General features: G+C 52.3%; 1 protein-coding gene across 1 annotated transcript; it reads right to left on the reverse strand.

Annotated features, from left to right (window-relative positions):
- Positions 1–2,861: 2,861 nt before the first annotated feature.
- Positions 2,862–7,097, reverse strand: SIX2 (SIX homeobox 2). Its single transcript, XM_058802162.1, has 2 exons — positions 6,538–7,097; positions 2,862–4,057 (listed from the first exon to the last, which is right to left on the reverse strand). Exons 1-2 carry the CDS (start codon positions 7,095–7,097, stop codon positions 3,754–3,756), a joined length of 864 nt encoding a protein of 287 aa, XP_058658145.1. The 3' UTR covers positions 2,862–3,753.
- Between the last annotated feature and the right edge of the window lie 10,281 nt (positions 7,098–17,378).

Consider the following 17,378-nt stretch of genomic DNA (forward strand, 5'->3'; position numbering starts at 1 on the left):
AGGAAAAAACCCCTCTGCCCTAGCGCACGTCAGTATTCAGCACGCTGCTATCTAAAGGGCTGCTGACTCCATCTACACTTGTCGCAAATGCTGAATACATTGTTTAATTTGGTAAGATTATATTTCGCGCTCAAACACTGCATACATATATATTACATATACACATACGTACATATAGGTGGGTGTGTATGTGCATATAGATATGTGTGTGTGCCTACATGAAACAGACAGAGAGTGCTGCTCTTCCCAAATTGTCCAAGCTATAGGGCATCTGCCGTGCAGTTTGTCTGCCACATCCTGGCCTCAGTCCGAGGATAGCCAGGGGAAGTTTCATGGATAAAACCTGCTGGAACCGATCTATCTTTTTATTTATTTCCCCAAACCCATGCGGGTACAGCAAGAACGAGCAACCCTAAGATACGTCCCATGTAACCTAATGCTAGTGAATCATAACTAATCTGTTTAAAACCAAGGATTAGTCACGTCAGTTTCGGCATATTCCTCTATCGGGAACTTTTTTTGTGCGTGGAAAATTGGAGGGATTTGGGCTAATTTTCCAAACATCAGTACTAAGACAAGTACGGTCTGATAAAATGAGTCTTAACATGTTCGGGGTTTCAGGTTGCGTTACACACGTCCCATCATAGGGGCTTTGAGCTGTGTGCATCCTTAATGCCAGATTGATCTGCAGATTTTTTTCCTTACTGCATGATTTCTGTTTCTAGCCATCTTTAAGTGGCTTCAGCGACTCGCTGTCTCTTAATTCATCCATGTATAAGTGATCCTCACTGAAACGCACATGAGTTTTCACAGATCCCACTCTCTCAAAGGGCCTTTCTCACCGTGTCAGCTCTTCATTTACTTTCCCCGATCGAATTCTGCCTCCTCTGTGCAATACGACCTTTTATTAATCACGTAAACCCCATCCTGTTTTCATACTGCCTCTTTAAATATTCCCCATCTTGGCTTTACTCTTTCTCATTTTTTCTTTCTCCAGCGGGCAAGGCCTTAAGGCTTTAGTTCGCTTTCGAGGCCATGTTTTATTAACCCAGTCAGTCTTTTTCCTTCCCAAACTTATTTCTATCTATAAAAATACAAAATAATTAACTATCCAATTAATTCTTTGCCATATTGCACCGCTGTGTGTGTTATTTTACAGGGAGTAGAGATTTTCTATAGCTCTAGAAAGCAGTGGTTCCTCTACTTGCAAAGTATTTATTTTCAAAGAATTAAAGTCCATAGCTAAAATTATTAGATGGCCCTCAGCGGAAATAATAGGATCCTCTGTTTAGACCCTGATGCACGTAAGGCCACACTGGTATGCTCACACAGCACAGGCATCAGCTTCATCATCTCTGCTGCTGAAAAAATCACCCCTACGTGCAGGAGCGGGGGAACATAAACCCGCATAGACCACATTGTCTCCCATAAAATATTGCACCCCAGCATAACGAAAAAACTGGATTTATAGCCGCGACTGAGGGAGAGCTTTTTTCAGAGACAGAACCTCCCCATTGCCGACATCCATACATTCCCTGCTACAGACTTTTAACGGGACCTCAGAGAAATGTGCTTTTAGAGGACACCCGCAAACGCACAGAGGCGCTAATCCAGACCCAGATTACATCAAATTAGGACACTGCCCGCACAATACTCCCACTGATTGAAATTTCAGCCAGCATCTGAAACCTGGACACGATCTTTGCTGATCTACACATTTTTCTATGCCGCTTGAAGTCAAATCGTTTTCTCGGTTTATTTTTCACAAGAAAATCATTCCAAAGAAGATTAAAAAAGACCAAAAATGAAGTTATAAAGCTGTTTGCAAGTTCTGAGAACATTTTAAGCACATAACACGTTCGGCTTCTAGCAAAGATGGACGGCGAAGGTGCAAGCTGCAAGAGTCCTGAGCTCTTTTGATGGGGCAAAATGGCAAGTAGCCTGCCTGACTCTTTGGCCACCCGGTGCTTACAGGAAAGGAAATTAAAAAGAAATAAAGAAAAATGAGAGGAATAGAGAAATCCCTTTCCCAGCATCCTGCAGGCGCCGGAAAGGCATTTGCAGCCCAGTGTCCGTGCCGGACCCCGGAGCGGGGTATGGCCACCCTCGGTTTGCCCACCCGCTCTGGGACGAGGTGGGGGAGAGGGGGCCGCTTTTTGTCCGCCGGGGCAGGCGGGAGAAGAGCCCGCAGCCTGTGGGGCCGTGCCCTCGGGGAGCAGGTGGGCGAGCTCTCCGCTTCCCGCAGGGCCTGCACCGCCCGTCCTGCCCCGTGCCCTCGGCTCTCCGCTCCTGCAGGGCCCGCACCGCCCGTCCTGCCCCGTGCCCTCGGCTCTCGCTTCCCTCAGGGCCCGCACGGCCCGTCCTGCCCCGTGCCCTCGGCTCTCGCTTCCCTCAGGGTCCGTCCTGCCCGTCCTGCCCCGTGCCCTCGGCTCTCCGCTCCCGCAGGGCCCGCACCGCCCGTCCTGCCCCGTGCCCTCGGCTCTCCGCTCCCGCAGGGCCCGCACCGCCCGTCCTGCCCCGTGCCCTCGGCTCTCCGCTCCCGCAGGGCCCGCACCGCCCGTCCTGCCCCGCGCCCTCGGCTCTCGCTTCCCTCAGGGTCCGCACGGCCCGTCCTGCCCCTGCCCTCGGCTCTCCGCTCCCGCAGGGCACTTCGGCCGCCCTTCAGCCCTTCAGCGCTTCCCGGACCGGGCCACAAGGGCCCCTTCAGCGCTTCCCCGACCGGGCCAAGCCGAGCAGGGTGGCGGGCCTCCGGCCAGCCATCACCTCCTGCCCCGGCATCCCCGCCAGGGCGCCCGCTCTGCTCCCCTCGGGACCGAGCCCGAAAACACCCCGCGGGCGAGTGAAGCAGCCATACGCCGAGCTAGATTTCTAGATTTTATTATAAAATAAAAGCAGAAATATTTTCCAAAGAATGTATTCACATAATATAAACAATAAACAAAACTAAGGTGAGTGACTTGCGGTTGATACTGTCATTTAGGTCTAAACTTGAGCAGCAATTCCTGTTTTCCTTTTAAAACCCGCTCCAGCCCGCGTTGCACACCGAGAGGAAAATCTACCTCTGCCTTCCTTCGGGCCGGAGCCGGGCCATCATTTCCTTTCCCACCCAGCAAATGGCGAAAGCACCACATGGACAAGGCCAAAGAAGCTGTCTCTCTGCATAGCATCAGCTACAAGAAGGTTACAGAGTCTGCCTAGAGCGCGTGTTGCTGCTATATCTTGACTACGACTTTTGTATTCTTAGTTGAAATTGTACATCGTACACCTGCCACGGATACATAGCTACAATAGAATAACGGGAGCGATGTGTAACTTTCAAACAGGCATGGCAAGAGCAGCCTTGCGTTCCCCTTTCTTCCCCACCCCCCCAAAAAAATAAAAATATTACGATGTGCCTCTTCCCACACAGACCGGCCCGATCGAGTGACAACACTGAGAGATTTGTGAAGTTAAGGCTGGAACGAGCTGCTACACCGATCAGCCTTACAGCCTGCCGTGAAAATCACGGCCCCTGTCCCACAGTCCTTACACGCCCGAAAACGCCTGTAAGCAACCCTTAAGGCTTTTCACAATATCAGCTACCCACAGCGGAGTCCACTACCTTGCAAACCTGCAGCCAGCCTGCTGCCAAGGGCACAACACTTCCACTAAGGTGTTTGTCATTGCTTTCAAAGTCCCTGGTAAGATTAAAGGAAAAAAAAATAATAGGAAAAATTGAGGAAAAGAGGGCTGGCGCAAAGGAGTGAGCGTGTTTTAAGAGCCCAGATCGACCAAATTAGATGACATGGGGTTGAGAATGGAGTCCTGCAAGCTGTGGTGGTGCATGGGGTCGGCGCTGGGCACGGGGATGGCGCTGGGGCCCTGGGGGTGGCCCAGGCCGTGCAGCGGCTGCAGCCCGGGGTTGGAGCTGAGCAGCAGCGCGGGGCTGGAGGAGGTGTGATCCGGGGTCCCTGACGGCGTCTTCTCGTCCTCTGAGCTCCCCAAAACTGTCTTATTCCCGTTCATTGACGCCGAGAGCGGGTTGTGGCTGTTGGAGTTGGAATTCTCGTTGTTTTCCCTATAGAAAACACAAAAGAGGGAGGGAAATCACCATGTGGCCGTCGCTCCGGGTGCGCACCGCGGGAGCGGGGGCGGCGGGGGGCTGGCTCCGGGGAGCAGCGAGCGGAGGGGAGCAGCGCAAAAACTCTGGGTTTAAAAACTCTGCCAGCCTCCGAGGCCTCTTCATCTGCCACTTAGGTCTAAGGTCCGCTGAGCTTGTAAACAGTCTCCCACCGGCCCAGCGGAAAGTGTCACTTTGCCAAACCGTAATTTTCTGCGTCCAAAGAGTTTGCACAGCGTGAGGAGGGGGACGGAAGGGAGGAAGACTTTATTTAAAAAACAAACAAATTAAAAAAACCCAAAATTTTTTAACTTTAAAACTGCCCTAGGAGCTGAAGAGATGTTCAGCCATGATTTCTCCTGACGAGGCCGAAGCCCGGCGAGCTGCAGGCAGGATGGCTCCGTGCAGCCCCGGGCTCACATCAGGAGGGAAAGTCTTTTCCTTAAGTAACTGGACATGGTTTCTTTTCCCCCTCGTCCTGAGCTTCAAGCTCAAAACATAGCCCAATATGGACGATAAGGAAAGCGAGCAGAGTTAACCCGTGCTTTCCTCTCGGGAAATGCTCGGCACGGCCGCCGCTGCTCCCCCGTCCCGTCCCCGGGCGGCGTGGGCGCAGCCGGGACGGCCTCGCACGGCTCCGCGGCGGGACAGCCCGCACCACCGGAGCGCTGCGACAAAGGCTCCGAAAGGCAGCACCTGGTTTCGAAATTCATCACCGGGTGAATACCAAGAAATCGCTGGAGGCGGGCCAAGCCCTTGCAGATATATCTATATATTTATATATCTATTTATATATATATATATGGGGGTTTTTTTTGGTAACGTGAGTGGCAAGAAGGGGTCGGGGCTGCCGTCTAGGCAAGGCTTCCTCGGCCCTCATAGCTCTCGTAGAAATACTTTAAACACCGTTCTGCCTGAACTACTGACGGCAGTGCAAGCCTATTTGAAAGCTTCTGCGGAAGTTTTGTAACACGCTCTCTGGCAGAGGGGCCCTATCCTGCAGGATTTGGTCAGGAGAAGTTAAGCTATAAGTTAAGCACGGACGGATTTTCCTCACTAAGGGCTGCATGATGTGGCTGGAGACACTTAGTGCCAGAAAAATAAATATAGACAAGAAAGCTCTGTTTGAACAGGTTTGCTTGAGTGGATGGCAATCCCATGAACGGTCTGTTTTCCAACGGTCTGTTTTCTAATATTAGGTTGAGTGTATTTTTCAATGTCAAAAATATTATTTGTGTCTGGAGACTTTTAAAATTTGATTCCTCGGGAAAAAAAAAGGTATGGAATAAGTGTAACCTTCATTTCCTTTGGATATTTGAAGGTGAGTCCCTGCTATCAGCAATAAAAAGGATCTCTAACATCTCGTAAAACCAACACTTGTGAGGATTTGAAGGAAAATTAAAGCGCTAGCACAGTTTCGGGAAATGGATAGAGCAAATCTGTGCCCGAATCTGTCGGGCTGCACAGCAGGGCGGCCGCGGCGCTGCCCGTTTCCAAAACACGGTTGGCAGAAACCAAAGATAGAAAGAATTCTCCTCCGAGGCACGGATCTACAGGATTCTGACCCGCTAATTAACCCACAGAGCATGCGATCATACGATTGCCTGTACGGACCGGGCAGTTCAGTGAGCTAGTGAACGCAGTAAGAGGGCCCTTTTTGCCTCTTCGAACCGTCTTCCTAAGGCACAGGGACTGCTGACAGAAAAATCTGCCCGAATAGCCAGGGATGTAGGCATTAACCTCCTCCCGGCGATTAGTGGTCCCTTCACTCCACATAACGTGAGAAACACAAAAACACAGCTGCAGAATCGTATTCGGCCTACGAACACACACCTATTGACGTGCGTTCATGAGCACCTTGCTGGGCAGCGAGTAAGACCTGCAAGGTCATGAGCGAGGCAGGAAGTGGCTCCCCTCAGACCTCGTCCAGGTCTCCAGGAGCCCAGGACAGAGGATGTATTTGCTCAGACCAACGCTCAGACCCACGCGTTGCCGGCTGCCCCTTCCTGCCCCGGGGTACCCTCACGGACACGCTCTGAGCCCTCGGGCCCCGCCGCCGCCACCCCCGGCCTCTCCCGACGGGCCGCGGACCCGCACGGGCACCTCCGGCCGCGGCTCCTGGAGGCGGCAGCGCTGCTCGACCGGGGCTCGCCGCAGGCCGTGTGAGGCGTCCCCGGCAGCCGGGGCTGTGCGGGGAGCGGGAAGTCGGCGGGGAACGGGTCTCGGCCGCCTCTCCCGGGGCTACTTTTAGCGCACAGACGCCTTCACCGAGCCCCCAGCTCGCTGGCCTCTGGTTCTCTGGGTGCCCCCGAGGCGGAGAGCCCCCGTCCCCTCCCGGCGGGCCTTCCGCAGCCGGGGCCGGGGCAGATGGAGAGACCCGGGGTGAGCACCGGGATCGGGGAGCCGCGGGCGCCGGGGGAAGCCGTGGGAAGCCGTACCTTTCCTTGGCCTCGGCGGCGCGGTCTCGCTGCCGGCGGTTCTTGAACCAGTTGCTGACCTGGGTGGTGGTGAGGCCGGTGGCCTCGGCCAGCTCCCGCTTCTCGCGGGGGGACGGGTAGGGGTTGTGCGCGTACCACTCCCGGAGGACGCTGCGGCTCTTCTCCTTGAAGCAGTAGCTGGTCTCCTCGCCGTCCCAGATGGAGCGGGGCAGCGGGAACTTGCGGCGCACCCGGTACTTGCCCACCGCCCCTAGGGGTCGCCCCCGCAGCTTCTCCGCCTCGATGTAGTGCGCCTTCAGCCAGAGCTGCTGCAGCTTGGGGTGGTTGTGCGCCGAGAACTGGTGGCTCTCCAGGATCTTGTAGAGCTCGCGGAAGTTGCCCCGGTGGAAGGCCACCACAGCCTTGGCCTTCAGGACGCTCTCGTTCTTGTGGAGGTGCTCGCAGGCAGGGAGGGACCAGAGGAACCGCCCCAGCCGCTCGATGTTGCCGCCTTGCTGGAGCACCTCGCAGACGCAGGCCACTTGCTCTTGGGTGAAGCCAAAAGTCGGGAGCATCGACATGGTGAGCCCTGCCGCGCCGCGCGCCCTACGGCCGCATAGAGGGGAGCGGCGCGGGGCGGCGGGCAGCGCCCGGCATGCGGGGCCGGCGCCGGGGCGGCGGCGCCCGGCGGGGCCCGCTCGGGCGTCACGGCCGGGCGCGGGGGGCCGCGGCCATCGGCGACGACCGGCCCCGGGGCGGTCGCGGGAGCCGGGGAAAAAGTGCGAAGAGCGACGAAAAAAAGTCTCGAGAGCCTGAGCGCGGGCGGCTTTTCCCCCCGGCCGCCGCCTCCTTTTTGTAAGTCCAAGTTGCGAGAGTAACTTCGTGCCTCTTTTGTCTCCTATCTGCAGCGCTCGCAGCGGCCGCCGCTCTCACACCCCCACCCCCCTCGGCCGCCGGTTTGGGATCTCCCTGCTTCCCCCCCACCCCCCACCGTCAGATCCCACATAATATAGTGGTAAAGCCCTGCTCGCTCGCTCCTCTCTCCCTCTCGGAGTTTTCCCCCCTTTCTTTCTCTCTCTCCCTTTTTTTTTTTTTTTTTTTTAAATAATATTATTCTAAGCTGGCATGAAAAGTGATTATCCGCGCTGTGATTGGTCCGGTTATCTGACCCGGGGACTGCCAGGAGAAGACAATAGTTTTAGTCAAATTATTTGCCATGGTGACGCTGTCAATCAGGGGTAACCCGATCTGTTTTGAGGTGGCTCCCCGGCTGGGTTGACAGATTGCTCAGATCCACTCAGAGGCGGCCCTGAGAGCTGAGATATTAGCTAGCGAGGGAGAAATTTCCGTCGTGATTGATGCTGCAGGCGCCCGTCGGGGAGAGGGGGAGCGCGGAGCTCGGGCCCCTGCTTCCCGCCGCAGGGCACAGCAGCGCGGCGGGACGGAGCCGCTGTCTCGGCCGGGCCCCGCCGTCCCGTCTGGATCCCGCAGCCCCGTCCCGGCCCCGCCGCTCCGGACGGACAGCGGGCTCCGCCGTCCCCGGCAGCCGCGGCTGCGGTGGGGCGAAAAATTTCTTTCTAAAAGCGTTCCCTCATAGCCCCTCTCCCCAGCGCCCAGTAACCACTGTCGGAGAGTTTTATAAGGAAGGGGCCTCTCATGTACAATGGAGACCCTGTTCGTGACCTGGGATCCCATTACACGCTTCTCGTACCTGCCCGGGAGCGAGAAGAAGGCACCATGATACGAGGCCGGAGAGGGATTGCCTCTCCATGGATCGCCGGCCGTGCCCCACCGCGCTCCGGCGGGAAGGGCGCTGGCGTTTGTGATCACTGGACGCCGGACATTTACTTATACCGGATTTCCAGAGCGTGTCGGGGTGTTTCATCCAGGAGAGGAACACGTGTAAAAGTCAGAAACATTTCGCTCGATTAAGCGGACCCTTATCACCCACGCGTGCCCTTTGCACGCCGCGTTTTAAGTTTACCGACTCTGCGGGGCAGGAATCCGCATCATTTCCCGCCCCTTGTCGGTCTACACAGAGCGAAAGGCGGTGTACAGAGAGAGGTGGTGCAGGCTGCAAGGTTGAGGGAGAGGGTGCGATGAGCGGGTGGAGGAAGCCGCGGTGCCTCCTCGGGAGCGGCGCACGGGGCGGCGGCCAAGCGGGACCGCCGGGGCGGAGGCTGGCGCCGGGCATCGCCCAGGTGAGGGTACTCGGGAGGAGCCTCCCGGCCACAAACTCGGGGTAGTTTCCATGGCCTGTTCTGTTCCCCTTTTGCTGAGAAATAATAATTAATCCCACAAGCTCCTTCTACGGTATTTGCAGTCCTGACAGGAGAGGTTTGTGCAATTGTGGGTTCCTGCCGCGGTACCTTTTTAGCCGCCCCGGCGCGTCAGGGATTTAGCGAAGCCACAAGAGCCCGGGCTGCGGCTCCCCGCCCCGCAGCCTGCGCCTCGGCGGCCGAGGAGCGAGCCTCGGTGCCGGCCCGGGCGGCCGTCCCGGGGGAGGGCGAGGCTGGGGAGGCGGCGCGCAGCCCGGCGGCTCCCGGCGAGGAGCCGCGCCAGGGCTGCGGCCGGGGAAATGCGGCGGGGGAGGGAGGCAGGAGGAGGAGGAGGAGGAGGAAGAGGGCGGAGTAGGGGGGCAGCGGATCAACCGTGTCCAGCTCCCAGCATGTCCGAACGCCTGTGTATATCCATGCACCCGTACTTTCTCGAGTGCGCTCCGCTGTGGAAGCTGCGTTGTCCTCCTACCTGTCCGTCCGGCCTTTTCACGAGAGCTGCCGTAGGGAAACAGTAGGCGCTTCCTGCCCTGGATCCTCCGGGGACGGAAAATAGAGGCTTCTTTTTCCAGTGGAGAAAAGAGGAGCCCAAATTCGTTTAAAACAAAATCGGGCATACTGGTGACGGGTCGGTAAAGTCCCCTCTCATGATGCTCCCTCCGTTCTTTTACAAAATGAGCTCTCAACCGCTTAGTGCCTCGATTCCGGCCGGTCTCTGCAGGATTCAAACTGTGCTTGTTTGTAAACGAGAGCATCCCGATCCCAGCGCTTCCTAGCCAACCTAAGCGGCTGGATAGTTCACAGCCGCAGCCGTAGCCAACAGCGGCGGGACGGTACAACCGCGCCGCTTCGGAGATTGCCCTGAGCAGAAAAGGCAGCAAAACCACAAATCGCCTCTGCCGTCCCCGACCTCTGCGCGCACACACCGTGTGCCTTCCGCTCCCTCCCGCAACGGGGACCGTGGAAATAAAGAAAATTCTAGAGAGGTCTGAGCTGCGTCTACCGCCTCCATGCTACCACGCTCGGTCGCCCCACGTTTATTAGGGATATACCTGACTCCTCTTTCTCTCTTTCTATCTCACAACCACAGTGGTTAAATCTGAACGGGAGCGGCTCTTAGCCCTAGCTGGAAAGGAAATGTCAAAACCTGTTGCATAGATTTAGACCTGAAAAAGAGTCTTTTTAGCACCCTAAAACGTGAGTACCGTGTTTACACTCCAGCTCCTCCGTAAGCGCTTTCACTTTAGGGCTGTCTTAGCCGGACTGCAGTTCGCGTGTAACTTAAGTTCACTTCCCGGAGAGCTGGGCAGAGGCAGGGCTACCCCCTTCCCGGGCACCCTGTATCAGCTTGCGTCCTAGAGCAATCGTAAATTAGTGACATCTGGATCCAAATTCTGCATAACTGCTTTTATCTTTAGGGAAAGAGAAAAATTTTCCTACGTGCTAGAAGTCAGAGCAGATACTGGCTGCCCAGCCGGGCGCGGGGCGAATCGCATTGCAGCGCCTTGCGAGCGAAATAGGCGATCGGGAGAGGAGCTTTTTTTGGCATTTGCGAAGCCTCTCGTTCCCTGACATTATATTTCAGAGCAGGAGGAGCGAATCGCCTGCTCACATTTGCCCCTGGACCGACGAGAGGGTTTCGCCTGGCTACTGCCAGCTGTCTCCCGTTTAGCTGTCGTGGAAAGTTTCAGGCGAGCCGACCCAAACTTTCTCTCGGCTCCGCTGCCGCCGGGCGGCCAAGGCCGGGGTTCCACCCTGCCCGGCCCGCTGTCACTTTGCCGAGGCTCGCTCGGCGAGCGCCTCACCCCTCGGCGCAGCAGCGTGCGAGGCCACGGGTGTCAGCACAATCTCTGGGAAACGTGAGTGAAATAAAAAGGTGGTTTTATTGCGATGCTCCTTTCATTAGCTGTGACACAGTCTGGCTGAGGAATGGGGCGTGGGCGGGCGGTTTTCTCCCGAGGAACCTTTCCTTGCGTGGAACTGCTCCGTGCTCCCGCGTGGGTGCAGTTATCTGGAAATCGCCTTTTCGGCTCTGCCTTCGCCGTCCCTTTGTAGACAGCAGCCTGTATGGGAGGCTGTATGGGAGGCTGCAGGCCCGCATCGTTCCTGTTTAACTCAGGAGCCGATTCACCCGGGCTGCCTGACGCCTTTCCCCGGCCTCTTCGACGGCTGCTTTTGCGGAGCCCCTCGTCCTTTTCACCGACCTGGGCTCGGGACAGACCTGTCACCCGCTGTCACAGGGCTGTGGACGCTGTCACACGGCTCCGTCCAGCCAGCCGTGGGCTCGGCACGGAGACACGGCCGCCTCCAAGGGCGCTTTTATCGGCAGGGGTAGCAAACAATGATAAACCCCACAACTTCCACATGCCAGAAAGAAACACATTTCCCCGCAGATGTCCATTACCGTAGCGAGGACTGTAGGGAGAGGAACCAAAATGACAGATAACTCCAAGTTTTCGTTTCTTTCTTTCTTTCTTTCCTTCCTTTATTTTAAAATATTTTTTAAAAATTAAAAAAATAAAAATTCTTTCCTTTTGTCGGGACTGCAATGTGCTTTCCCCTTAAAACCTGTGGGGTTTACCGAGACCGAAAGCCTGCCGCAATTAAGCTGCTACTCCGGCTAGGTTTTTATTTTATTTATTTATTTTTTTAAAAGGCATCATAGCGACCTTTGCCGCGATACTGGGCCTACCTTCCCCATACCATCCAACCCTGGGGCTCGGCTCAGTTTCCCGGGCTCACAAGTTTTCCCGTGGTGGGACTAGGGCTTCTTCAGGCGGCCAAAGCTCACCCGGGATTCCCGGAGGCAATTTTTCAACCCGTATCCGCGGGTTGGTCCCCCCGCCCTCACGTTGTTTATTCACGGTTTTATTTATTTTTCAGTTTTGTTTAAAACCCGAATCTATCCCATCAGAGATGGCTCTAGCTCCTGTCTGGACTGAGAAAAGAAAGCACGGCAGAGGATCACTGCGCACAACTAAATTGAGACAAACAAAAGTTGCTTGTTGTTCCCTGATTTGGGGAGAAAGGAATAATTCAAAGCTTTTGCTGCGCGCAATGCACCGTTCCTCAAGGGGACGGGTCAAGGATTTCAGATATGTAGCGGGTAACTCGATTATGCTAACAAACTCGGCTTGGAAGAGAGCGCTGGTGGGTGAGGGGGCTGGGGGGCTCCGCTGGGGGCCCAGGGGAGCGGAGCGTGTGCCCCTCGGAGCTCCCCGGCCCGCAGCTCCGCCGCTCGCTCTGCAGCGCCGAGCCCTTTCCCCGCCGGCTGCACCTGGGATGCTCGAGCGGCATCTCCGAAGGAGATGTGTTAATAATCAGGAGATGGGGCCCTGATGGGACGTGGCTGGGTCGGCCTCGGTGAACCCTCCTGCCCCCGCCCCCCGTGAAACGGGACTCCGGGGGCGGCACTGTGTGCCCAGCTCAAGCGCTCTAACCTGCCGAGCTCCCCACGAAACACGATAGCCCCCCCAGCCGATTAATGCGGCCGGTCCTGATTACTTTTATATTATTCTTTCTCAATCTCGGGCGAGGGGCTGAGAGTTTTCGCCCAGTTCTGCCATCAGCACCCTCCCGGCCGTTAGCGCGGATATTTATTTGGGGTGTTCCTACAGACGGCTGGGGGAGGAGCGGGGGAGCAGAAGGGGGCCCGGGCCGGTGCCCACCCAGCCCCCGCCCCGCTCCGGGCTGCGGCACCGCCTCAGATGCGCCGCGGCACGGGGGGACTCTCTCGGCACACAGTGTACAGCTCACAGACAAGACAACAACAACAACAAAAGGCACATATGGTTAAAATAAAGAGAGAGCGAGCGAGCGAGAGCTTTCTGCCTTAGGGGATTGGCAATAACCAGCCAGAAATGCAGGGTATTGAATCTAAACTTCTGGTGGGCTTCTGCGGGATTGACAACTTAAATCACACTACAAGCATCAATTTGACAATATTTGTAAACTTCTTGTTTCCAGGGATCTTCTTGATCAGAGATAGACCAGGTTTGTATGAGCTCCAGCCACGAAGGTCTCTTTTTTTCCCTCCTCCTTTCCCCTCTTCCGAGTTGATGAATAGCGATCATGTTTCTTTTAATGGCTGCCCCCTATTCTCACAGCCTCCCACAACTAACCCAAGAGCCTGTTTCCTCGACCTCAGTTAATTCCGCTGATTATTCCAAGATGATGAGGAAAGCACGAAGATTGTTCACTGTTCCTACCGATGCAGAGCATTTTTGTTTCCATCTCCATCCCCGGCTCACAGGGGAGTATTTTTAGGAAGAGGCTGCCCTCTCTTCTCTCCTGCCATCCCTCCCCGGGCAGCAGAGAGCTCCGGGCGCTCGCTGTGGCTCCGTGGGTGCGTGGGGGCCGAGCACGGCCCCCTGCGTGCCGGGGGTCCCGGGGGCGCTCAGGTGGCGGCGCAGGTGAAGCCGCGCTCCCGCCGGGCCTTTTCCCAAAGGGAGCAAACACCCCGCCACGTCCCGCGGCACCAAAGGGAATTTCTGTTCCCTTCGAGGAAGGAAAGAGGCTCCTTCGGCCCCACGGGCTGGAGGCAGGGATCCACTCCGAGAAACTTCACTAGAGGGCTCTAATACTCAGCTCCCATGGCTGCTGAGAGGGAACAAGGCTCGTCCTTAACATCCTCGAGTCTCCCAGGTAGATTAAGCCCGGTAAGGTCTTCCGCAGTCTGTCAAAGGTGATTGACGATGTCATCTCCATGACAGGAAATCCCTTATCTCAGCAGCAGCCATCCTAGCTGTCCTACTTACCTGCAAGTGAGTGGAATTCGTGTCCCCTTCCTGGTGCATAATGACACAGGAGGATTTTGGGAACCCTTCTTCTTCTGTATCCATTGCAAGGGAAGGAAGCACAGCCTCTAAAACACCAGACAAAGGTATCCTCGCCAAGATTTTGGGACAAAGCACTATACACAGATATGTAGATTTTTTTTTTCCTTCACTGTAGAAAGAGCTTGTGTAAGATCTTCCATGGTCTGTGCTATTTTATATGGTCATAAACATCCATCTTTTAAATTCTGCAAGATTGAAATGTAATGTAGTGCCAGCAAGTAACACACAGATATTTCTGTCAAATACTGATGGATTTAACTGAAGTTTGTTCAGTTTTGGGATTTTTTTCCTTTTTAATAATTGCTATGATTTACCATTGGGAAAAAAACTGAAATGGGATGGTATCAATTAAAACCAAAACAATTATTTGTTGTAAGGGAAAATTCATAGAATTTCAGAATTCATTCAGCTTGTTACAACTCCAAATAGTTTTTGTAATAAGTAAATTGCCTTATTTGCAGAAATTAGGAAGTGCAATTTAGTTGCTTGTCATGTCTTGCAATTTTTCTGAGAAATTTTGTGTACAGATCAAAACTACAGGAACAGCTTTGTGAAAAAACAGATAGTTCATATAACGTCAGTTGAAAACTGATCAACTTTCCTGTGGAAAATTTGGTACTTCTGAACGTGTGACAATGTTCTGTATTTTCCTCTATGGTTTGTTCCAGCCTCCCTTTTGCTGAGTTAGTTCTGACTCTGTCCTTTGATGTCCTCTCCGCTTTATTTCATAGGTTCTTGAATCAGCTCAAATACGCTGGGGACCTTTTACTTCTCAGAGAAAAACCTAGTATCCCTTTTCATTCCTTTCTTTTTTTTTTTTTTTTTTTTTTTTTTTTCATCAGTTTTATTCTCCATATAAACAAGGACTTTATTACTAGACCAAGATTGACTTTGTTGCTTGTTTAAGATATAAAAAAGGCCGACTCAGTGAACATTGAATTGGTTTCAGTCAGTTAAGTCACTTCAGCAGGCAGACTGAGATGTGTGCTGCTGGGCTACCATACTCCCATCACATTTCCTCCAACAGCCAAGGCACGTGTGCACAGGGTGCACAAGGCACAGAACCTCCCCTGGAAGCAGATGCTGATGGCAGCACACGCTGATGCTGCACAGTGCAAGGAGGGGCCATGAGCTAAGCACACCATTTGGTTGCTGCCATGCACCCAGGCACAACTTTGGTTGTACCAGATGGCACCTGATTCAACTCCCTCTGTCCTGCACTATTCTAGTCCGCCAACACTCTTCCAGAAGTTTCTGCTGTCCCTTCCATGCTCTCAGTTCGCTCCCTCCTTTGGTTTCCTGTTGTGAAAATATCACTTGAACAATTTACAATTTATATTATCTCTAATACTCAGAACTAGAACCTCACAAGAAATATTTTTTTTATTATTTTGAGCCACAGAGGTACCAAAAGGCCCAAAGGCCTAGTGACAAATGTCACTTAGCCTCAGGAACAGAGAGGGGATCTCAGCCCTATTTTACTTAGCAATAGGTGTAGTTCAAACACCTTTGCAAAATGGGACTACCCACCATCCTGAGGCACAGAAATTCTTTGTTCTTCTAACAGAGTTTATAGTCACTGCTGCAGTAATTTTTAGTTGTTTCATTCCTACCATAGCTTGCTGAAGAAGCTGATACTAGACATAGGGCTGGAGATTTCATTGAGTGACACTGAGCTGCAGAGCATGGGATTCTTGTGCAACTGCAATTTTTCTGTCTGCTACCTGCTCTGGGCAGAAAACAATAAGGAAATTACTCGTTGAAGTTATTAAATACACACACACACACACACACACACACACACACACGCGCGCGCATTTATGTGTATTTATGTAGCCTGGCTGTTTTAATTAACTTTTGTTTAATTTTAATTCATGGAAAAATAGATTGTAATTTATTTTAATCAAAAACTTTTCTTAAATAGTAAGATAACCACATCAGAGTGATATAACCTGGCAAAAATCAAAAATTACCTTAATTCTGAACACTTTTTCATTTCAATCATATAAGACAAGTGGTGGAAGAAATGAGCAGACCCTGAGACAAGGTGGACAAAGTCTAGGAAGAATTTTAAAGAACAAGATTTTTTGGTCTCTTTTTAAATTTTTTTAATCAGCATTGTGAAACAAATACAGTTGTGGGTGAGGGTGATATGTTCCTGTTTATTTTTAAGTGGAAGGAGGTTAGCAGCAGCATTTGGCATGCAAGAAGTCTGAGAACTGGGCCTTACAGTCATCATGAAGTGAGCCTCAGCTTTCAAGAAGAGAAGGAATAAAGAAGTGTAATTGGGTGAGTTATGTGAATTATAATGTGAAAGCTGTAATGTTGTGTGCATGTTTAATGCACCTAAAGGAAGGAAATGTTCTCAGTGCCAACCTGGATTTGTAGCTGGCAGGTGTGAATGAGTGGTATGAATACATCAAGGAGAGGGATGTGCCTGAGGATGGTTTTCTTAATCCATCAAACTGTTCTTTGAGACATTTGGACATAGAGGACAAAGGTGGGGCCATCAATTTAAAGGATTAGGGCAAAAAGAATGAACAAAGAATGCAAACTGTAAGGTCCAACAAAGAATGCAAACTGTTAGGTCCCATCAACATCCCAGAGGAGGGTGTAGGCATCACAAATGACCCAGGGATTGCTGGATGCTAGGCCAGGTTGGCTGCAGTGATCTCTGGCCTTGAATAAGATGAGGTCTTCAGCTAGGTGAGAGATTATTGGAGGGTTGGAAACTGTTAAAAGAGTGGAGGGAAAGAGGATTTGCTGTGAGATAAGAAATAGAAGGAGATTTATGAAAGTAAAAGTTTGAAATTTTGTTGATGAGCCTCTCTCAGGTGTCTACCAATCTGGCACACAGAGTGGCAGACAGTCTAGGAAGGCACAGGTATTGGCAGTACTGTGGGACCAGCATTGTCACAAGGAGGAGCAGTTTCTGAAAAATGCACACAACTTTTTTTCTTCAGTGTCAGGCAAGCATTTTCACAAGAGAAGTCACATTATCATTAATTACTATAAAATTATGCCTCTTAAATGCATTCTATTCCCTGGGGACAAGAAGACGAGCATTTATGTCTCTGGTTACATCTCTTAGAGTACACCAAAAACAGCCAAGAAGTGCAGGATCTTGCTCCTGGTATATATTTCCTTTGTGCTAGTCTTTCAAGACACTGGAGGTGTTGAGATATTGTTGATACTATGTAACCATCATTAATTAAGCACACATTAGTGTTTATTTTGGTTCTGAGAAATCTTATTTGATCTCTGGAGACCCATAATATGATTCTTGCTCAATCATTTTGAGCATAAAGGGCACTTTTCTAAGTACTATAGAAGCTACAAGGTTTAAATTATCATGATCTGTAGAATTTGATGAAACAGACACGTTTCCTGCCATATGTTAAATTATCAACTAGTTACTGCGTACTGTGTGGTGATACAGGTTGATAATCTGATGCTGAATAATATGATGTCATGTGAAGACTTAAACTATTTCCTTATATAGTCCCCAAGAAATAATATTTTCTTTGCCCACATCTGAAAATTCACAGGCAAATATGCAACCAATCAAACCTTGTACAAATGTTAACACCCAGATGTGTGTGTTTCTGCATGGAATTAATGTACAACTAGCAGAACTGTTGGATAGAGAAATCCTGTAAAAATACAGATTAGGCACACATAAGTTAAATATGTCTAACCAGTCTGCCAAGAATGTACAGTTTTATGAAATCTGTTTTAGGTACAGAAC

The sequence above is a fragment of the Ammospiza caudacuta genome, chromosome 3 (genome assembly GCF_027887145.1).
Source record: "Ammospiza caudacuta isolate bAmmCau1 chromosome 3, bAmmCau1.pri, whole genome shotgun sequence".
Classification (NCBI taxonomy): Eukaryota; Metazoa; Chordata; class Aves; order Passeriformes; family Passerellidae; genus Ammospiza; species Ammospiza caudacuta.